Source organism: Chanos chanos, chromosome 5 (assembly GCF_902362185.1).
Source record: "Chanos chanos chromosome 5, fChaCha1.1, whole genome shotgun sequence".
In the NCBI taxonomy this organism is placed as follows: domain Eukaryota; kingdom Metazoa; phylum Chordata; class Actinopteri; order Gonorynchiformes; family Chanidae; genus Chanos; species Chanos chanos.
The window spans coordinates 10,471,160-10,493,737 of NC_044499.1; the positions used below are offsets into that span (position 1 = coordinate 10,471,160).

General features: G+C 40.5%; 3 protein-coding genes across 4 annotated transcripts; all 3 read left to right on the forward strand.

The window, feature by feature from the left end:
- Positions 1-2,354: 2,354 nt before the first annotated feature.
- Positions 2,355-3,659, forward strand: apoda.2 (apolipoprotein Da, duplicate 2). The gene is made up of 4 exons (XM_030774615.1): positions 2,355-2,475; positions 2,657-2,778; positions 3,077-3,165; positions 3,415-3,659. Exons 1-4 carry the CDS (start codon positions 2,356-2,358, stop codon positions 3,657-3,659), a joined length of 576 nt encoding a protein of 191 aa, XP_030630475.1. The 5' UTR covers position 2,355.
- A 5,659-nt stretch (positions 3,660-9,318) lies between these two features.
- samd7 (sterile alpha motif domain containing 7) lies at positions 9,319-12,265 on the forward strand. Its single transcript, XM_030775787.1, has 8 exons — positions 9,319-9,421; positions 9,708-9,831; positions 9,986-10,110; positions 10,231-10,309; positions 10,471-11,162; positions 11,302-11,423; positions 11,536-11,646; positions 11,892-12,265. The coding sequence occupies exons 1-8, from the start codon at positions 9,319-9,321 to the stop codon at positions 12,132-12,134; spliced, it is 1,599 nt and encodes a 532-aa protein (XP_030631647.1). The 3' UTR covers positions 12,135-12,265.
- A 1,516-nt stretch (positions 12,266-13,781) lies between these two features.
- Positions 13,782-22,305, forward strand: sec62 (SEC62 homolog, preprotein translocation factor). 2 transcript variants are annotated; one of them, XM_030773815.1, is made up of 8 exons: positions 13,782-13,844; positions 16,953-17,061; positions 17,332-17,437; positions 17,718-17,925; positions 18,146-18,241; positions 18,451-18,511; positions 18,639-18,758; positions 19,144-22,305. In XM_030773815.1, exons 1-8 carry the CDS (start codon positions 13,809-13,811, stop codon positions 19,683-19,685), a joined length of 1,278 nt encoding a protein of 425 aa, XP_030629675.1. In that variant the 5' UTR covers positions 13,782-13,808; the 3' UTR covers positions 19,686-22,305. The 2 variants fall into 2 exon arrangements, with proteins under 2 accessions (XP_030629675.1, XP_030629676.1); XM_030773816.1 differs by having other exon boundaries at positions 18,149-18,241.
- The last annotated feature ends 273 nt before the right edge of the window (positions 22,306-22,578 follow it).

Sequence of the window (22,578 nt, forward strand, 5' to 3'; positions counted from 1 at the left end):
GTCACGTGTTTCGCATGCCTACACATGTATACATGTTAGGTATGCTCAATACACACAAGGCAGGTGTTTGATAACTTTATGGTGAAGGACCCTCGTGTGACAAGACCTTCTGTTCACAGGGCTATGGGGACAGGAGACGTCACTACTTCACCCCTCACCCACTTCTGAGTACACTTTTGGATACAACATGGCAAATATTATATTCATAAAACCTTAAAACACAAGGCTCGAATCACCACTGTTTAGTTTTTCACTACCATAACAGATGTTGAATCAAGGTTGAGGCTGTTGGATACCTTTATGGGCATCTTACACAACCCCAGATGAATGACACCAGGTGGACAAGACTAAAAATATCAATCTAAGATGAGATTTTATTTGGACTTGGTTAATAACAAACCACCATCTATTTTAAGGATTACAGAAGATGTTACATATTTCTGAAGGCTAATTCCAAGAATTCCTAATGCTCACCTATATAGTTAATGTTTAATCATAAGAGGGGTGAGAGATTATTCAGTTAAATAAATATTTTTCCTACATTCAGTATAAAGGGATTTTACTGTCCAGTTCAGTTTGATGCTTTCTCAATTTATAAGAATAACAGGAAGAAAACTGTTATGTTTAATATATTAATAAGAACATTAATAATATTAAATAATACTATTATAAATATTAAATAATAATATATATATTATAAATAATATAAACCATGTTATTAAAATTGATAACATTAAATAAAGAATATTAATTTTAATCTCTATCATTAAAAATCGCAATAAATCAAATGAAATGAAAGGATTACACAAAAGTTAAATTACTTCTGACGCTGTAAAATCAAGCATTACATTTGCATTCACTGATGCTTTACTGCACATTTAAACAGGAAAACTGAACAAGACTTACAAAGAAACAAAAAAACCTAAACTAACTAACTAAATAAATACGAATACTGCAAAATAAATTAAAAAATAAAAATAAAAGAAATCCCATAATACTCTACATTACAAATCTTTGTTTGTTTGTAATGATTTAACTGGGTTTTTTGAGTCATGCTCTCATTTTTCCAAAGTATTCACAAAATGGAAAGACTCCTCATACAGTATACATATTAACCTCAGTCTAGGCCAATTCATGAATTAAATCGTTTGTCCCGATTTAAGCGCAGAATTGGAATTGAAATTGAAAATGTGATAAAAGAGCTGAAATTACAGCCAACTGAACTGAATTACAGGAAACTGAAAATAATTCCACTTTGTGTGGTGGTGACACTGATCCCTGGCCTTAGTATGATTATTCTGAGTGTTGTGGTAGACACTGAGAAAAGTGCTGCTCAGATATATTTTAAACAAATCTTTAGCATTCAGTGAGTAAGTGGTTATGATGATTATAATAATTTAGTTGTAAATTATAACAGTTTCCTCATTATTTTACCTTACTAAGTAATATTTTGATAAATACAGTCAGAATAAAGTCTCAAAAGTGTTTCTGTGTTCTCTCTTATACACTCTTATATAATATATAATTTAGAATTTAACTGCAGATCATTTCTGTCTTGTTTGAGAAATTTAAGGAATTGCCTCTAATTGAATTTTGTTTCCTGGAATTGAATTCTATTCCATCTATATCCTCAACACAGGTGTCACATGCAACTCAAATTAAAACGATTACAAATCAGTTAGAATGAACTACCATTTTGCACTGGCGGGATGTCAAATATTAAATACTATATAGTCTAAGATGTTAAGCAGAACCAAAGCCAAAAGAGAGAAAAAAAGACAGCAGTTGTACAGCTCTGGGACACTTCTGAAATGGTATTGAACTTTAAAATTGTGAAAATCTTTTAACCACATAATCACGTATATAGCTATGGATGAGATTGTAGAGAACACATTTGTAATAGTGCTGGAATAGTAAACTCCGTAGAGTTGTCAAGTTAAATCTTGACCAATGAGAAGGTCAGCTAAGGCTTTGTTTTCATTCACATCTTTATTATGCAAACACCATGGCTCTGTTTGAACAGGTGTCAGTAGCCCCTCAGTTTCTCCCCATACCCATATCAGTAAAAATCTTGGAATTCCTTATATGTCCGTGAGGGGAGTGCGGAGAACTTCTCGACGACTATAAATACTCACCACTGCCCTGGCATTGTCACCTCAAACACAGGTTGAACTCTTGAGTTCTTACAGGTAAGAAATACATTACCTTCCTGATTTCTCTTTTCTGATGCCTAAATTCGGATGGACAGCGTCTCAGCGTATGCTCTGTCCTTTTGGGTGGAACACGTGGAAGGTGGGAATTATTGATCTTTGATAATAACTATTTTCTCGTGTTTTCGCAGGTGAAACTGAGAGAATGCAGGCCCTGCACGTTTTGTCTCTGACTCTGCTGTCCGTCCTGGCCGTCAGCGGCCAGAACTTCCACCCGGGGAGGTGTCCCACGCCCCCTGTTCAGCAGAACTTCGATGCGACCAGGGTGACCGACTTCCACTTAATCCATTCAAAGCATTTTAAATCACTGTAAAACTGCACTAATAAGCTGAAATGCTCCCGGGCCAAACGTGTTCTTTCGAACCGGGTTCTGTTAATTGCGTGCGGGGTTGGAACGTGGTGTGTTGCTGCTGTATAACCGAGTTTTTTTCTGTGTGGTTTCGCAGTATGTGGGCAGGTGGTACGAGATCCAGAAGCTTCCCGCCATCTTTCAGAAGGGAGAGTGTGGCCAGGCCACTTACACCCTGAGAAGCGACGGTGTCGTCCAGGTTCTGAACGAGGAGTGGCTGTAAGTCCAGCTGTCCTCTCCAGACATATATCTGTCATAATTTATGTACTGGGACCCAGCATACAGTGAATATACATTTCTAAAAAAAAAACAACACATGTCAGTTTGTATCAATATTTCCACAGCCTTTCTAAAATTTTCACTACATGTTGAGAGAATGGCAAAGTACCAGAATTTGATTGCCGTGGATGAAGCGGAAACGACTGAACGTTGTCAGTAAAGGGTTCTGAAAGTATAAGAGGTGGTGTCTCTTTTGACTGTACGTTCACCGAAGTCTCTGCTCCTCACTCTCCCTCAGGGCCGATGGAACCGTCAATTCCATTGAGGGGACCGCCAAAGTCAAGGACGTCTCAGAGCCAGCCAAGCTGGAGGTCAGCTTCTATGAGGGTAGGTAAACCTGTAACAGATCGTATTTGATTTGGGTTAACTGTCCTGAGTAAGTCATTCTTTGAATATAATAATACCTGAAAAGAGTAAAATCATACTAAATATTACCCCCTTATAAAATCAATAATTAGAACAAAATATTTTTTTTTGTAACAAAATAATTTTTTGTAACTTGAATCACTTTTTTTTTACACTCTTGACTGACACTCTCTCTCTCTCTCTCTCTCTCTCTCTCTCTCTCTCTTTCAGGCACTCCTCCTGGTCCTTACTGGGTTCTGTCCACTGACTATGACAACTATGCTCTGGTCTATGGCTGCACCAATTACTTTGGTCTCTTCCATGTAGACTTTGCCTGGATCCTGGCCAGATCTCGCTCTCTTCCAGCTGAAACCATGGACGAGGTGCATGGCATTCTCACCTCCAATGGCATCAAGATCGACAAACTGACCACAACTGACCAGAGCCCAGAGCTTTGCAGCAACATGCCCCTGTAAGAGTCTGTGATGGTCTTTAGTAAATTCTGTGCTGGGAGTGAAATGGGGTCATATTTAAGTAAGTCATTCTAACGGAGAGCAGTGATACTGCAGATCTTGCAGACTGACTGATATTTATTGTCGACAACGTCAATAAAGAAGAATGACTAAAACTGTGTTTTCTCTGGGTTTCTTCTAAAACATGACTTTTTCTTCTATTTTTCAACTGTGATCAGAAGAAAAACAAGCATTTAAAAATGTGTGGTTTCATTAGATAGATAGATGGATAAATGGATAGATGGGTAGTTAGATAGATAGATAGATAGATAGACAGACAGACAGACAGACAGACAGACAGACAGATAGATAGATAGATAGATAGATAGATAGATAGATAGATAGATAGATAGATGCAAACCATCAGCATCATTCCTGTATTGGATCTCTACAAAGTCTGCATAGACATAACAAAACACATCAGAACCCATTATGGAATGCACCATGAATCCAAAACCCTAAAGGATGAAAACTTTTTTTTTTTTTTTCATTTTAGTTTAACTTGTACTGTTGTTTAGTAAAAATTTGTAATGGATCTGCAGCACATTACAACTACTTAATCTTGTTGTAAGATTACAGCCCCTTAAATGTTACACAAATTTAGGCTCAGAAACATATGAAAGTTTTCCGATTTTTCGCCTTGTGTGGGCTCCAAACAGCGGGCCACACTTCCTTCTCTATCCGTCAGCCTGGAAAACTCAGGGAGGAATTTATAGATGGAACGGTTTTAAGGTTAAAACCTGACGTTATCCCTTCGCCTCAATGTGACTCCATAATACAGGTTGCAAACAAGCCGGACAGAAATCCCTCTTAAAAAGCTTACACCAGAGAGATTCCTAAATTAGCGGTTTATAAGACTTAAAGCTCAGTTAACTTAATTCCTAAGCACTGTATTAGTGATTTCCTCTCTTTTTTGGATGAAATGAGCTGGCGAAGTAAAAAAAACTGTGTTTGTGTCGCTCCGACAGACTCCACCGACACGACAGTGACATGCTGTATCGAGTTAGGTCCTCAGATTGTAACCTCATTTACGTGACAGTGCTATGTGTGTTAAGGAAGGAAAGATGAGCTAAAGCATGCTGTGACTAGAGCGTGTTAAACTCTGTTTAAGCCTCTTTTATGTTCAATTTTGGCCAACTCAATACTCACTGTTCCTAGCTTAGACACTATTTAAGATTTGACTTACTTTTGCAAGGGTAAATGTCACAGATTGGTTTTGTTTTTGTTTTGTTTTGGTTTGTTACTAAAAAAAAGGCCAAATCAAATTTTGAAGAAGTAATAAGACTTTAATTCAAATTGTCTGTTGATTCATGCATTGATTTGTGAAACACTGATAAGTGGCTCCTTATATACAAAGTAACTGCAAACATTTTCAAAAAGCAGTTCAGATAAATCAGTTATATTCAAAGATAAATTAGATGGGATAGTTAGACTAGTTAGCCATTTATAAGATAGGATGGGTAGTGTAGTTAGTTAGGAGATAAGTTATATGATAATAAATCAATAGAAAGTTAGTCATCAGTTCACAACTCTTACATCACTACTAATAAATATTCACACAATCCATAATAAATGTGTATTGTATTAAAATCACTTTCTCAGCGTACCAATGTGTAAAAAATGTATGTCCTGTCAGACAGATTAACCCCTGTATGAGTGTGCGTGCGTGTGTGCGCATGTGTGTGTGCGCGCGCGCGCGCGTGCGTGTGCATGCGCACGCATATATGCGCGTACCTGCATGTGTTTGTGTTTTCGCATGTGTGTGTGCGTGTGCGTGCGCGTGTGTGTGTGTCGGGGAATCTGTGTATGTGTGCGTGTATACGTGTGTATACGTGCATGCACACCTGTCCACTAACGTCTTTTCCCATGGGGAGGTAAGAAACAATTGAGTGTTTCATCATACACCGTGTATACATGTTCATGGCTTCATGTTGTGTGGTGGCTGAGGGTAAGGGTCACGGGGTAGGTTGATACAATCAGCAAAATAGCCGTGTAATGAACTACAATCAGATTACCTCAGCAGGAGGCAAATGCTCCTCAGCAGAGCCGTGCATGTTTTGTTACACCAAGTGTCTGTTATTTATCAAAACACCCATAACCCTCCCAATAGTAAGCACACCTATCCCTAGACTAATTCCTCTGATCCTTTCGGTATTAAAAAATATACGTCTAAGAAATGCAGACAGTGCTGTTAGTGGGCGGCCAGCATAAACTGTCAGATTAAGTGGAACTGTCTGAGAAGATGATCCTGGCAACACATTAAAAGAGGAATTTTAGCGAGAGGCCAAAGGAACTTTAAAGTGCATGATTCTCCTTTCATCTTTTTTAAAAAAAAAAATTTATACCTAATAAACAAACATAACGGAGGGCGATACGCATCTCGATCGTACAGGCGATGAGACGGTAAAGTCTCCTCTTTTCTTTGGAAAAGGAGGCTGAGCATTTAGGTGTCTTACACATTGCCTTAAAGTGCTAACAAGAGATTACTGAGGTAAACGTTAAAAGAGGTTTAGGCACCCTGCTTAGGCAGTGCTGTTAATTACATTTCAGAGCAAGGTCCAGGGTGCAGTTGGGCGAGAGATCACAGTGATGTCAGGAAAGGGAGGGCTTAGGCAGGGAGATAAAGCCAGCTAATGGAGATAAAATGAATCTGTATTTAAAGGTCTTTTTTAGTTAAGACCGCTACCTGGCACAGGCACTGAGGGTTCTGGCTGTGGGTTGGCCTTAGCCATCGCCTTTGAGTTGTCAATAAACCACTACAGCGACAGTGACCCAGTGCCCAGCGAACTGGACAACATCACAAACTGGTACTTGGCCACGGGTCTTTCGGCAAGAAAGGTTTTTCATTCATTTTAATAGCAGTTATTTTGTGTTTCCTGGTTTATCTCTCTCTACCTGACAAAACCTGGACGCACGCCTGTTTCCCTGGCAGACATTCAAAGGTAAGTCTACAGCATCCTTTGTGTTCTCTGTTTTCTTTCACTCTTGCTGTTTTTAGTTCTCTCCCTCTCAGTCCTATACCACATTTGGACTGGCTGTCCTGAACGATTAATGACACATGTATGTAAATAGGCACCTTTGACATGGCTTTTTTCTTTATTCATGTTGTGTTGTGTGAGACTGAAATTTTATATAGATGTATATATTCATTCCATTATGCATATTCATGAAACCCTATCCTACTGACATCCTTCAAAACATTACATGTTTCCCATTACTGCATATAGCGTCTGACACCCGATTAAGGTTCACATCAAATAGAGTGTGTCACATAAAACTGGGGCTTTAATTTATTATTATTTATCGATTTATTATTATTTATCTTCCTTTTAAAACTATTGTTCTCAATCTCATTGCATTTCCAACAAATTCAGTGAACAATATGTCTGAGTGAAGTGAAAGTCAAATTCACACATTAACTTTCGGGTATTTGCAGTTCTATGTAAATTAAGTGATACTGTAGAGAATAATGCAGCGGACCAGACAATGGTTCAATCTTGTCTAATATGACCTACCCGAATGTGAAGCTTCATGCAAGTCGTCAGCAATTTTCCTTAATTCATTCCTTTAATGAGATTAGCAAGTGACAAATCCATCGAGCCCAAGCCAGGGACAAGGATATGGCTTCACTTGTCACATGCATGCCAAAAATTCCACTTGTTGTGGATGCATGCCAGAAAATGGGACCTGGCTGGGTGCACAGTGAGGCTAACTAGGCCTGATGTTGCCACATTGTGCTACTCTGACATTGCCGAGTTTCAGCACCTGACCTGCCTGATAAACGTTCTTCTTTCTGAATGATTTGTGCCTGAAGAGCAAAGCTTTTCAGCACAATGGCAATGTGCATGAGGAAGTTTGTACACAGTGTGATGTGTGTGTGTGTGTGAGAGAGAGACAGAGAGAGAGAGAGAGAGAGAGAGAGAGAGAGAGAGAGAGAGAGAAAGAGAGAGGGAGAGAAATGAAAACCCTTTCCATTTTTTATATTCTAGTAGCAAGTAGCCTACCACACACAGTTCCTCTTTTTCTAGTATTTTTTCTGTACATAAAAATATCAAATATGTAATTATGTGTGTGTCAGCAGACTGCTTTAGAAAGAAAGAAAGAAAGAAAGAAAGAAAGAAAGAAAGAAAGTAAGTTAATACGTTTATATATTTCAGAGTGTTCACATATTGTACTGTTTACCCCTAGATTTAGTTTGTCTTTACCCTTTACTGAGAGATTATTCGCTAACTGGTCTGGGTTCACTGCATGCAGTGCTCCAGTGTGACACGGCGACTGTCCAGCACATTTTCAACATAAACCGATTGCACACCAGATTTATCCCCAAGGTGTTTTTAGGACAACTCTGGGGCTAATGGAGGCTAATAGGATTAGCACTTAGGGTGTATTGTCCGGTATGCTTACAGGCAAGGTTTGCTGAGGGTAAAACTCTAAACGCTCGGATTACCTTCACCACATCCCTTTAAAGTGCTGTATAGTCAGGACTTAGCTAATAGGATCCAGGGGGGAGTAGGGGCCCTGGAGGTGGCTTGGGGGGTTAGCTGACAGCAGGACTGAACACATGCAGGTCAGCAGATGTTGCTGGCAGACTTCTGGACTAACAGGGGGATTACAGGCCTCAGATTAGATGGGTTCTTGAGAGAACTTTAGGAGTAATATACAGGAGCAAATCTCAGAGCTGGTTACAAACTGTAAAGGGGGGGAAGGGGATTAAATTAATGCTCAAAGTGCAAGACTGGAGGAATCATTATAATGTAAGTTGGTATGCACATACAGGGTCACACACATGTATGCACGCACGCACACGCATGTGTAGGAAAGCACTCTCACTCACCCGGTTGGAGATATCTCGTATATGACATTCACAATGCATCCTTTTTCAGAGAAAGCCGCTTCTCGTTTCAGAGAGACAGACTGAACTGAAAACTAAACTGGTGTATGTTTTTCTCTTTTTCTTTGTCCCTTTTTTTTTTTCTTCGTTGACAAAGACAACTGAAACTTCGACTGAACTACTGAAGAGGAAATAGCAGAAAACCAAGAGAGTGCAGGTAAGCGATTTCACAGACTGTTCCCAATTGTGTAAATTCCCAAATTTACACTATAAGTTTTATTTTATGGTTTTGTTTATTTACCTTTGTTGCACGGTGTTTTTGAGTTAAGCCCAATGTCTCACGGGCTATGGCAGAGCAGATTTCCCTAATGTTTTAAATTGAAGTGGGTATTTTTCAGTGTGAATATTAGATCAATATCTTTATTGGTTATTTTGGCATCTGTGACAAGCATCCATTAAATGCCAGGGAATGACTCTGCTTCCATTACAATAAGCAGGCTCCGAAATGCTATAATTAGGTGGACCTTATTAGTTAGATTTACGCAAAGTTAATTTACGACAGTTCATCCTACTGCACTCTCTGTCACTTCCCGTTTTCAATGAACATATACTTCACCATGACTGCCATCCATATTTTATATAATAACATCTTCTCACATGGTAGTAACCATCCAATGTCATATCAGTGTAATAACAATATTTATTGATATCTAGATTATAACAGCGAAAAAAAAATAACGAATGTGAACCTGTGGCTGTGTTCAGCTCCGTCTCAAAGGGGAAGGCTGTGTCATGACCCCTCGTGAGCAGCTGAGGAAGATATCAGCACTGGGAGAGCAGGGAGCCCTGGATGAGAAGCACTGGTACCGCCTGGTCAATAGCATGTCTGCTGGAGGTAAAAAAAAAACAAAAAAAACACACCAATACCGACTCGCAGTTAAGCAATAAATGCCATTCAGACAATCACAATCTCCTATCACCGGTAAATAAATGCCATTCAGACAATCATCACAATCTCCCGTCACCAGTAAAGAGTGAACCCTTGCACAGCTGCAAAGTTTGGCTTAATATGTCGTTTGGAACGTTGTCAAAAGCAGAGAAGGGTACAGAGTTCACCGGGACAAAAGGGTCAGTGCCGTGTTTTGTCTCCTTTTGGTGTTCTCATGTGCGCTGCGGAGCAGAGCTGAGACAGAGGCAGGAAATGATGATGAGGAATCAGATGGCTATGGCTCCTCAGATCCTGGTCCAAGGCCAGCAACGTCTACAGGGAGTTCCCCCTCAGTTTGAGCCACGCTTCATGGAGAGGTCCGTGACATGCATTCTACATACTTTCCACTAGGTGCTGCACACGAGGCCTATTGTGGATATATTTTGATCTGATTCGTCAATCGACACTTACTCTCGGTTAAAGTATGTAGAGTGCTGTAGGCTGATGCTCAGTTGTCTTTTTAATCTTCAGGGAGCTCGTCCCCCCTGCAGAGATGGTGTCCTCTGATGCCAGACAAATCCACATGGGTGCTCATCTCGGACCCCCCATGACCCCACATTCTAATGTTATACCCGGTCGAGGATTTCCCGGCACAGGTTTGCCTACGACTTGAAAGCATAAATACACCAAAATGTTTGGTTTATGTTATCACAAAGGTCAGGATATGGCATTTGACAGTTGTTCTGATCTGTTCTTGTTGATTGTTTACCCAGCAGGCTACAGCTTCCTGCCAACTGAGCCCATGGAGTCTGTTGCTAGGCGACAGGAGCTCCTTCACAAGCAGAACATAGCCAGGTAAACACTTGAGTCAAACTATTTTATTACCTTATGGATGTATTATTTCATCTGCCAAAGATAATGCAGTGAGAAATAAAATCATAAGAGAAAAGCTATGAGACATGTTTCTCTTATGAGAAAATATATCACAATACTGACGTGATTTTCTCCACGTTGAGGATGGAGATGAATGCAATTTTGCACCAGAAGGAACTGGAGAACGCCCATCAGAAGGGTCTTATTGGCATGGATAACCCAATGATATACCAGGGCATCCAACCAAACCCCATGTCATTCAGAGGGCGACAGCGTCTCCCTGATGGCCATGACGTCTTTGTACACCGCACCACACTAGAGGACCTGCAGGCTAACAGTCTTCTCATGTCTGCCAGCCCCTACCCACCAATCAGCACGCTTCAGAGGGAGAGGGGACGCAGGGCTGGCAGAAGGGCAACCAATCACAAGAATTCAGACAATAACGCCTCTGGGCTAAAGGGCCAACTGGATGAGAAGAACGTGGAGCAGAGTCCAGGGGCAGCCTCAGGTGAAGAGAAGGAAACGGAGGTGAAAGGTGAAATGGGTGGAGAGCCCACCACTAGTAAACCTCACCAACCCAAAATGGACACCGACCTGTCGATGGGCGCAGGTAGGAAAAGTTACAAGGAGAGTGAGCAGGGGATTCGTAAGGCATGCATCACTGGACAGGAGAGCTGCACTGAGGGGACAAACTGCAACACCAGCGCCGGCGAAAAAGACATGACTAACCCTTGCTCCACATTCCAAGACAAGTTTTTATATCCGTCCACAGCTGGTCCCTTAACGGGAATGCCCTACATGTTCCCGGTCCCAGGAAATGGACTTCTGCCCCCTGGTGGGTCAAACGTCTTCTTCCTGTTTCTTCTTCCTCTTCCTCTTCCACTTCTTTCATCCATTATTCTGATTGATTTCACAATTGCTACATTAAAAACAAAACATGTTCTAAGGCTTTCTTCTTTTTTTCTCCTCCACAGGGCCTCATAATATGTTCCTAAACTCAGAGGAAATGTCTTCTCTTGAAGACCTTAGGAAATGGACAGTCGATGACGTCTTCAACTTTGTTAATGACATCCCAAGCTGTTCTGAATACGCTCAGGTGATTACCATGATCATGTTATTTACCAATGAATAAAAAAAAAATCAGATTAATGCAGTGCTATTGCAACATTCTCACCTTCTTTTCTTTCTCTGACTGACATTCAATGCAGACATTTAAGGATCATATGATTGACGGGGAGACATTGCCCCTCCTCACTGAGGATCATCTTCTGGACACTCTTGGTCTGAAACTGGGCCCAGCACTGAAGATAAGATCACAGGTACACCACTCTCACCAGCCATAACCACACAGGAGAGCATTCCATGTGTCTTATGTTGATATGCTGATACATCACCACAAAGCCAACATCAAAGATCACCCTCCATTTATCATAAAGCATACATACATTTTCTTTCACGACAACCTAGTGACAGAATCTTTTAAACCTCCCCCAAAAAATCACACACATTGAAAGGCACTGAGATGAGTACAGACTAATTCCGGATTATGCGACTGTCTCACCAGGTATCCAGACGCCTGGGCAGCATGTTCTGCATGATGAACCTCCCTCCCCTGGCAGCTCCCACCCTGCAGCCTGCCCAAGAGAAGAGCGTCGATCGATCATCTGAGATCAGTTCACCCCTCAACTGCAACAGCGTAGAACTTCTGGGCAGCCCGTGCACTAGAGACACAGAGGTCATGAAAGGAGCAGACGTCTCTGCCGAGACAGATAATCCCTCTCCGACAGCCATAAATGAGACTGCCTGAACAGTCGGTACGGCGACGGCTGCTGTCCTGGATTTAACCGAACAAAACCCGTTCAAACTCTCAGATGATTTTCTCATTTCTTCCAGATTCCAAAGTCACACCTGGTCATCTGTATCGATCTGAAGTACACATTTGACACAAATCTGGTTCTCTGAAATAAAAAAAAACCCAAAACATAATACTGTGATTAGATAAGTCAAGTGAAAACAAGATGACGATTTGACCTCTCTTTTTCTATGCACTGTGTGAAGAGGGTAAGCTACACTTTGTGAAAACAAAAAATTCTTAATGAAATGTACATATAAGGTATTTTTACAAGACAGTGTAAATAAGCACTAAACTAGTTGTATTTATTTCTTTACTGCCTTTTAACGCAACATTTTGATATTTACGGTGAATGACATTTAAAGACTTTGTTGTGCATTGTTTTACACATTGAAAATAAAAATATTCAAATGTTACTGAATTTGATTTATTTCGGATTCCTACAAACATTTCTGACACTACCAGTCTTTTTCATGATTCATTTCAATGTTTTGTATTTTCCATCAAACAAAAAGCAAGGTCATGGTAAACTCAATGTTACGTAATGACATGCCAACAAGCAGAGACACAGAGCAGCAGTATGACTGACACTTGCTGAGAGCCAGCTGCATTTGCTGAACTGTGGAAATTATTTGTACATACATAGTAACAGATGAGCCACGTCACAGAAATGACAAGGACGCTGCATGTTTAACCACAAAACAAGCACCATTAGTTACTGTCTCCATGCCAGTCTCTTATTTTATATCTTGCTAGAGAGGGTTTTGGGAAAGACTGTGATAAGATGCTGTGATTTCAGAGTGTATCTACTAAGATTCCAGACACACCGTAATCAAAAAGCATGGTCTGGTTTTGGCAATCAAGTTGGACGATCATGTGACCTGATCCGAGGTCTCAGACGGATACTGGGTGTCTAGGCAATTAGATGTGATTGGAGGGTTATATCAGTCTTTGGAATAAGAGAATTAGCTGTTCTGGGCGGTAATGGAGGGCTTCGTCAAGTCTAGGATGGTTATTTGATCATTTGAAGTGTAAAAGTAAACTAAATTTAGAAACTAGATCATAGAGAAGGCAGCATCTGACTTTGCTTTTTGCTATTTATAATCCTACCTTTTCAATTCGTTTAAATTGCGCAAACTGGCCGGATACTCGATACTTTTTTCTGGAGACAGACACTGGTCAAAGGGACGTACGAGAGAACTACGGTTTACTCAGTCAGACGGGGCACTAAGAACTGACATGTAACGGCGAGCATAGCGGTTGTATTTACGCAGTAAAGATACAGTAAGTGTCTTCTGGACGGCTTTGTTCTCCCACTCTGAACGTTGGACGGACTTGTCCCCCACTTCATCACCGATATTACTTGCGGTTAACGGCCACTGAAGTTCATACTCTAACATCCCACAGGTATATGAGTCAAATATAGAGAAATGACGATGCTCTTCAACAGTCTTTTGGACATGGTTCACTATTCCCTGTGCAGTAGGGGGCAGTAGTGGGAATTGGTGTGGTCCCGGCCACGTCAAAAATGAAGACAAGAAAAAGCTCATAAAATTTTTGGTGTTGTTTGTAATATCGCGGGATTTCCCTTGTTCGTGACCACGTCAATTGAAGAGGAGTTTGAGGATCATGGCGGAGCGCAGGAGGCATAAAAAACGGATCCAGGTACAGTTTTTCAGAAATCGAAAGCAATGAGCGGATCAGAGTGATTGCTTGTTTTGTGAGTAATTAGAGTATCGCATACCTTAGGTAATACAAAAGGCTGCCCATTTTGCCTCAAGTCAGCATTTGCTGAAATGCATTTGAATATGGGAGTTGGATGATTTTTGCTTTCAGGAAGTAATTTTGGATAAGACTAGGAGTATCTGCTTATTTTACGCTAATTAAATGCTTGACAGGGTTGATATGTCTTCTGTTGTGACAGCCCTTGCAGTTGCTAGCTACATCCTGCTTTGATGTGATGAAGCAATCTCCCTGAGAAATTGTTGCGGGCCAGCTGCTGTTGTTTAGCAAATCAGCTAACCATTTTAGCAGTCATGGTGTTAACGTTAGCTGCGACTTTGTTTTGAAGCGAGTCAGCTAACATGTCAACATGTATCGTTAGCGTTGTAAATCAGAGTTTATCTTGATGCACGTAGTATGCTTGATCTAGTTTATAGAAACTTGTCCCCATCTCGAGATGCAGGAAATTTCCTGTGGTACCAACAGCCATATTATTGTGGATCCAGATGCCATGTTGGCATCTGAAAAGAGAATGCACAATTAATTATGCTGCTTTTTAGATCATTGTTTTGCCAAATGATGACTTGCCTTATGGTTGGTGAGTCCAGAAAGCTTGCTGGATAAAGTGGTTTTAGGCTGTCTTATTTAACGATGGACTGAGATATGTCAAGCTTTTCGATGACGTGGAATTTAAATAAAATGGTTGATGGGATCATTGGTTTAAAAAAATGTCAACAGAGAGATTTAAAATACAGCAAAGGAGCGCAGCTGGTTACCCTGTCGATGTCCTGCTTGCTTGTATCCATTTAATTTCTTTTAATGATCTTCTTTCAATACAAAACTCAATTCAGTCTCTCGAGCGCGGTAAAATGGCGAAATGCAAATGCGCCGTTATAATTTGTTAAAGCCACCGTTAAAATTACGCTACACCATGAAGCAATATAGAGTTCTCTGACAACCTTGTCAGAATAATAACGTCTGTGCCTCAGAACGTGCTGGCCATTGGTAGTACAACACGTTTCTCTGTTATGCAACAGGTTAGAAGCACTGTCACAGTTACTGAGAATTTTACTGGGGTTGAATCGGTCACTTCAATTTTGGCGGTGTGTAACATGCATGGGTTACCCGGGTGAGCTGTAACAGTTTTTTTTCACAATGCCATTTAAATAATTTGTCCTAGTTTGGCAAATCACATTCTGATAGTTAACACATCAGCGGAATGCAATATACTGTGGCAATAAACTCTGGTCATTTAAATAGGCAGATCGTGTAGGGCTTCAGTTCCTCAAAGTAAAGGTACTGCATGCAGATTCTTCAGGAAGGGTTGAACTGAGGGCAACTGGACTTGGCTGCAGATACTTGAAGACATTTCACTTCTCATCCAGGAGGCTTTTTCAGTTGTGACTGACTGCTGGGGGATTCCAGGTATTTAACCTCTTTAACCTGCAGTGTTGGTGTTCTACCTGGATCTTGTGGCTGTTTTCACAAAGGTCCAGTTGGGGTATCCACAAGCTTTAAAGTGCATCCTTCAGGTGTTTGTGCTCCTTCTCTTGGGCCTGGGCGCTTGCTGGCCGATTATCAGCTCAGTGGTGCAGGGTTCTGATAACTCCTAGCTTATGTTCCAGTGCGTGGTGAGAGTCAAAGAGCAAGTATTGGTCTGTATATGTGTGGGTTTCCTGTATACTCCAATATGGAGACTCCTGTCTTCAGTGTGTACTGCACAGTCCAAGAAAGCCAAGCTGTTTGTTCCTGACATCCTCTCGTGTGAACTTGATGTTACTGTCCACTGAGTTGATGTGTTCTGTGAAGGCTTGCACTTCCTGGGTTTTCATTTTGACCCTTGTGTCGTCCACATATCTAAACCAGTGGCTTGGTGCTGTTCCTCTGAAGGAGCTCAGGCCTCTGCTTTCTACTTCTTCCATGTAGAGGTTGGTCACAATGGGAGATACTGGTGAGCCATGCTTTTGTCTGTAAAACCCCCTGTTGTACTGGAAATAGGTGGCGTCCAGACAGAGGTCCAGCAGTTCACATATCTGGTCTGGATACCGACGAACCAGGTGACATCAATGGCCTTGATAACGACCCCACAGAGGTTAAATACCTGGGATTCCCCATCAGTCAGTCACAGATGAAGAAACCTCTCGGATGAGAGGTGAGACATCTTCAGGTATCTACAAACAAGTCCAGCTGCCCTCGATTCAACCCTTCTTGGATAACCGTGACGTGGAGGACTGAGAATCTTCACAGACATCGGCGTGCAGATTCTGTTCGTCCTTGCGTTATTGTGATGTGGATGCACATGGCTCCCTGCAGTGTAGGTTTATCCATTAGCGGTTGAAGTTGTACAGGGCTGGATTGATTTGTTCTAATTACTGTTGTGTACAGCTTGTCCAAAGTTTCATTGCACGATTATTTAATGGGTGGATTTTTTTTTTCCCCGTGATAATATATTAGTCTAGGATTTACTTTACTAATGGTCTTAAGTTCTGTAAAGCAGGTCACTAAGGACTCTATGAGCCTGAATCTCAGAGGCTATAGATTCTGGGCGCAATATTTCAGCCACCATCGTAACTGCGAGGGTTTCATTTAGTCATAGGAAAGCTCTGGTAAAAATTCATGTCAGTGTTCTGTTTTATCCGAGACAGATGGAACTGCCTTGTCTGCTTAGAATTTCAGTTTTGTTTTTCGCTCATTCATCTGTGTCTGGCATTGGACCCACTGCCTGAAGCTTTAGATACATCAGAGAACACTTTTTTTTTTTTTATTATTCATTTCTGCTTATGAAAGTACAGTGCAGGCCTCCAGAAAGTTAAAGAGGTAGATTTTTTTTTTTTTGGTCTGTTAAGAAATTAGTCAGCTCAGTCATTCAGTGAATGTTCCTCTGAGGCAGAAAACCATAAGGAGACCGTTGTCTCAGTTTCTGAAGAGAACCCTGGGTTTGATTGTCAGAACGTGCATGTGAACATCTGCATCTTCTCTATTCAGCCTGCCGACCTCCTTTAACCCATGGGTTTAGTGATCCGTCATTAGAAGTACGGTCTTTCTTTTCAGGAGGTCAGCGAACCCACCAAGGAGGAGAAGGCGGTGGCCAAGTATTTACGTTTCAACTGTCCTACCAAATCCACTAACATGATGGGCCACCGCGTGGATTACTTCATTGGTCAGTATTTCCTCTTGCGCTCCTTTTGCTTCGTATGAAAAAAAAAAAAAAAACCTAAACCAAGTTGACTCTCTGCATTGACATCAAATGGCTAATCTTTTGAGCGGACAGGCCAGCGCTGTGTATATTTCTATGTGACTGCTGTGTATAAAAGAACACAGAATTATGGTCTATAATCTGATGTTATCTCCTCGTCTGTTTAGACATGACACATCTGAACTACGCTTCAGCCAATGTTTGTCTCATTAAGTTCTGTTGTGTGAACTTTAGCATCCAAAGCAGTAGACTGTCTGCTTGATTCCAAGTGGGCCAAATCTAAGAAGGGGGAAGAGGCCTTGTTTACCACCAGGGAGTCTGTGGTGGACTACTGCAACAGGTGCTGTCATCATTAGTTCAGTTTAACGTGTCTTTTTATTTTATCTGTAAAAATTCCCTTCATTCAATTTAGTCCCAAATTTCCCCACCTGGGGATTATTAAAGCGTTATCTCATCTTATCTTATAACAGTGACTGCCTAACGGCCAAAGAACGTTTTGTGCGGCAGCTTGTGGTTGTTTTGATTAGTGAGTGGGGTCGTGATATTGGTGTTTTTGATAAGTCGGTGAGTTTTTTTTAATGTGCGAGCCTGCTGACTTCCTCCTTGCATGCTTTCACCAGACTTCTAAAGAAGCAGTTTTTCCACCGAGCCCTGAAAGTGATGAAAAAGAAGCCAGAGAAGGATTTAAAGAAAGAAAAGGAAAAAGAAAAAGAGAAAGAAAAAGAAAAGGCTAAAATTGAGAGTGGCAAAGAGGAGGAGAAAAAGGGGAAGAAAGAGAAAGAGAAGAAGAAGGACACAGAGGCCGCAGATGCCAAGAAGGAAAAAAGCGTATGTTCTACTGTGTGATTCATCATTTCATTTTTTTTATTATTGATTTTCTACACCCCTACAAGATAATGTCCTTTATTTGATCAAAGGCTTCAAAGACAACTTCATTTAAAGTTATTCTGTGACATCAAAGTAGCATAGTCTAACAGTTATGAGAAGCCATGACACAGTTTCATTTCATAGCCATTGTTTTTTTTTGTTCTGTTTTTGGTTTTTGCAGGAGGATAGTCCTGGATCACCAAAGAAGAAAAAAGATGTGAAGAAGAAATTCAAATTAGAGCCTCACGAGGACCAAGTTTTTCTGGATGGAAATGAGGTGTGTGTGTGTTTGTGTGTGTCTGTGTGTTTACAGGCCAGACTTAATTAGAAGTTACAGTTTTAGAAAATGATAATGACGGAGAGTTTGGAGTCTGTGCTGTATGTGCTCAAAAGCTCAACACCATCATTTGAATGAACAAAAACAGCTATTGAATCCACAGAAAACTTTGCGAAATCTTTCTCTCCCTCTTTGTTTTTGTCTTGCAGGTGTATGTGTGGATTTACGACCCTGTACATTTTAAAACGTTTGCTATGGGGCTGATACTGGGTAGGTTTTTTTTTTTTAATATTACTTACCAGACCCTCATCTATTCTGTCCGTTCTCCACTCTTGGGTCTGAGATCCTGTTATGTATTTTCTACACTAATGCCCTGGTATGGGTTTTGTGTCCATAGTTATTGCTGTGATAGCAGCCACCCTGTTTCCTCTCTGGCCTGCTGAAATGCGTGTGGGCGTGTACTACCTTAGCGTGGCAGCTGGCTGCTTTGTGGCCAGCATCCTTCTCCTAGCTGTCGGTAAGGCTTCTCCTCTTGCCTGTGATCAGTCTGTTAGCTGGAATTGCATATTGGAGCAGATTTCAATATTAATGTCATATGAATAATGTAAGATGCTTAGTAACCCCTTAGCGTACATGTTAGAACGAAGCTTTTGACAAGGGCATGCATTTATGAAAAGTGTCTTTGAATGTTTGATGATTTGCAAGGTTGGGAAGGGACAGCAAAACTTGAATGCACTAAAATAGCTTTTAAGGCTCAATTTTAAAAGATGATTGCTTTGAGTATTTTAGAAAAAAGGGAATTTTGTGTAGAATATCTGTTGCCATGCTTTCAGTATCAGACACAACAATCCTCATGCTTAATCATAATTTCTTAACCCCCCCCCCCCTTTCTGCCTCTATAGCTCGGTGTATTCTGTTCCTCATCATCTGGCTGGTAACAGGAGGGCGTCACCACTTCTGGTTCCTGCCTAACCTTACTGCTGATGTGGGCTTCATCGACTCCTTCAGACCTCTCTACACACACGAGTACAAGGGTCCCCGCAGTAGCTCCAAGAAGACCAGTGCCGAGAAGTCGGACGGCAAAACTACGGCGTCCACCAAGGCCCAAAAATCCGACAGCGAGGATAAGTCGGACAACGAGAAGAAAGAGGGAGACGCAGAGGAAGACGACGAGGAAGACGAAGAGAATAAGGACGTCGAAACCGCGGAAGGCGAAGCGAGCGAGGGCGCGATAGGGGAACGGCATTCAGACACGGACAGCGACAGGCGGGAAGACGACGGATCACAGCACAGCAACGGCAACGATTTTGAGATGATCACCAGGGAAGAGCTGGAGCAACATACAGAGGAGGAACAGGAGGAGGGAGAGGAGCAAGAACAGGAAAATGGGGAGGAGGAGGAGGAGGAGGAGAGTGAGACAAAGCCTTTGACCGTGAAAACATAAACACATGTCACCTCCTGTGACTAAACCTCCATGCTCCATGTGGACCTGCTACAGTACTTCTGTGATGTTCAGGAGAGGCTCCCATTTCCGTTTTGGCTGGCGTTCACCTCAAAGAATATGGACAGGGTATATGGTTAAAACTGAGGGAAGAAAGGCTATGACAATTATAATGTTTAAAAAGAAAAGAAAAAAGGCCTTTTTTTATTCCAGGTATCCCTTTCATTTAAAGGATTCAAACAAACAGGTGTTTGGATTCTGTAGGACTCCCTCCCCCCCCCTGAATCTGCCTCCCCTAATCACATAGTTTACATGTTGTTTTTGTGTTATTCCATATCCCATTTCCTTAGAGAAAAATCATCTGGATTTTTTTTTTCACACTAACAAGAGGGAATGATGGGGATGATAGTGAATATTCATGGTGCAAACCCTCTGTGGCCAACGTCTCATTTCTCATTACGACATGCCACTTGAACGCTTTCTATGGTTTCATTAAGCCTAGCGCAGCCTGTGCTGCTATGGTAATTACCTTCAGACATGAAAACTCCCTTTAAATATATCTGAATATATCTTTTTTGGTTGGACCAAAATTAGGCTCTATTTCTATTTACCAACAGATAATTCTGTCTCAGAAAGGAGTGTTTTTCTCTGGTTTGATTACATCTGTGAGCTTTTTAGAGAACTTCTGTTGAATTTTGTGAGTGGACACATCTTTTTGTTCACTCTGTTTTGTGTTTCACACATTTTAGAGGGCAACTTCTAACCACCATCAAGCTCTAACCAGGCGAGACGTTAACAGAGATGCTCAAAACTTTCAGCAATTTCAACAGTTGAAACTTAAACAGTAAAAGAAAATGTTTTGTGAACTTGATTATGAGGTAGAAACCATACATGAATAAACATTAGTGCCAAATTCAGCAGGATGTTTAAAACGCATACTTTTTCCAATACAGAAGTTGTCATCAAGTTTGACCAAGTAATACACATTCATATTTTACAATGCCATACCATTTCATTTAAAGTTGAAGGTAGTGATAAACCCACTCACTGTCTTTTAAGATTTTCTTCTCAGCATTTAAGTAGTAGTTTAAATGATAACTGAGTTCCTTTAAAAATAAAAAGCCTGCATGTCGTACATAAACCGAACGTACACCTTTGCGTCGCTAGTTGAGTGATTAACATTCTAGCATGGTAGGTCTGATTTGTTGTCTAATTTGGTACTCCTCTGCTCCAAATCTGATGGCGTCTCTCCTAAATTAACAATGATTCCACGAAGCTTGTTACCAATGGGGCTGTGGTCCAAATGGTCTACAAGAAGTAGGTTTGTGTTCATATGGGACTGAGGTCCAATACTGTCCATAGGTTTGAATTCTATTACTTAGAATATTCCTTTACATTAGATGTTCTTTTACTCATACTGAGGATGATATTTAAAAAAAAAAAAGAAGAAGAGTTAAAATGTATCATTTATATATGAATTCTATAAATATATCAAATATATTCATGTCAGCAGTTCTGATATTAGTGAACAACCTTGTAAAAACACAAACTGTGCCCTCTTTTTTTTATGATGTCAGAATTTTTTTTTTTTTCCAATTCTTCACGTTTATATGTTTTCCCTCATTTACTGACCACCAACCAGCACTCTCATTGACACAATGTTCTGGAGGTGAAAACATTTGGAGTCAGGATACAGCAAATCCCCCATCTTGCTTCATTTCATACATCAACTCTGAATGCATGGACCATGACTCACTTAATTTATTTCTGTAGTAGGAGACTCAATACAATACCATGTTAGATATCAATCGGATTACTCAATAAGACTCAATAAGATATTTCACATCCATATGTGGCAACAGTATGGCTCATCGTAGCAGGACATTGGTATTACAATGTTTCATTTCAGCAACTGAATTCTCACTGGTCAAACCCTACACACTCACTGGTACTCACTCACTCACTCATTGTCTAGATGGAAGTCACAGTAACTGTACTTGTGAAAATCCTTTTTTAATCAATTTATTGTCTTTTTTTGTCCATCATCTAAAAGACTTGTTGTAAGACAAAAAAAAACAACAAAACAAAACATTTACATCATAGATTGACCTCTGTCAGTTTGAAAAAAAAAAGTGGAAAAAATGACCAGCAGTGAGCATCTTATGTGTAACATGAATCGCTCAAACTGCACATTAAGAACTGTTGTAGTACTTTCCGTTTCTCATTCACATGTAACTCATACTGTACGATTTCTGTTCATATTTTCTGTTGTCTTTTTGAGAGACCGATGCCAATGTGCCAGTAGCTGTTTTTTTAATAGATATTGGCGGATACAGTACGTGAAATCTCAAATTGTTCTTGAGTGTTGCACAGTATCAGTCTCTTGTGTAATAATGTAGTATTAATATTTGCTGCTTTTCATCACATTTCTAAAAGGAAAACCCTTCCCTTTTTTTTTTTATTTGGTCAAAATGTCTTCATCTACTTAAGTTGTCTGTATTTGGTTCATTATCATACTGAGGTCTTTTTCAATATTTGGAGTATAATTTAAGTAATTGTCTGTCTTGAAGTATATCTCTGTATCCTCTCATTGCAATAAAAATATAGAATGCAGATTAACTGTAGATTGGTGTCATAAATGTGTTGTATTTGAAGACTTTTACTATCCAGAACTCAAAAAAAATGTTGACAGATTGCATCCATTAAGGTTCTCTTATTTTTGATCAGAACTGTTTGGAAGTCGAAGAGCTTTTCAGCATTCTGTTTTAGGTAGGGCCGGTATTTCTGTGAATGCAGTCCTCAGATGTGACTGTTGATGTAAGAGTTATTTATTTAACAAGGGGAATCCACAGTGCTAACCATTCCATTTTGGGCTTTTAAATCTTACTAAAAACAG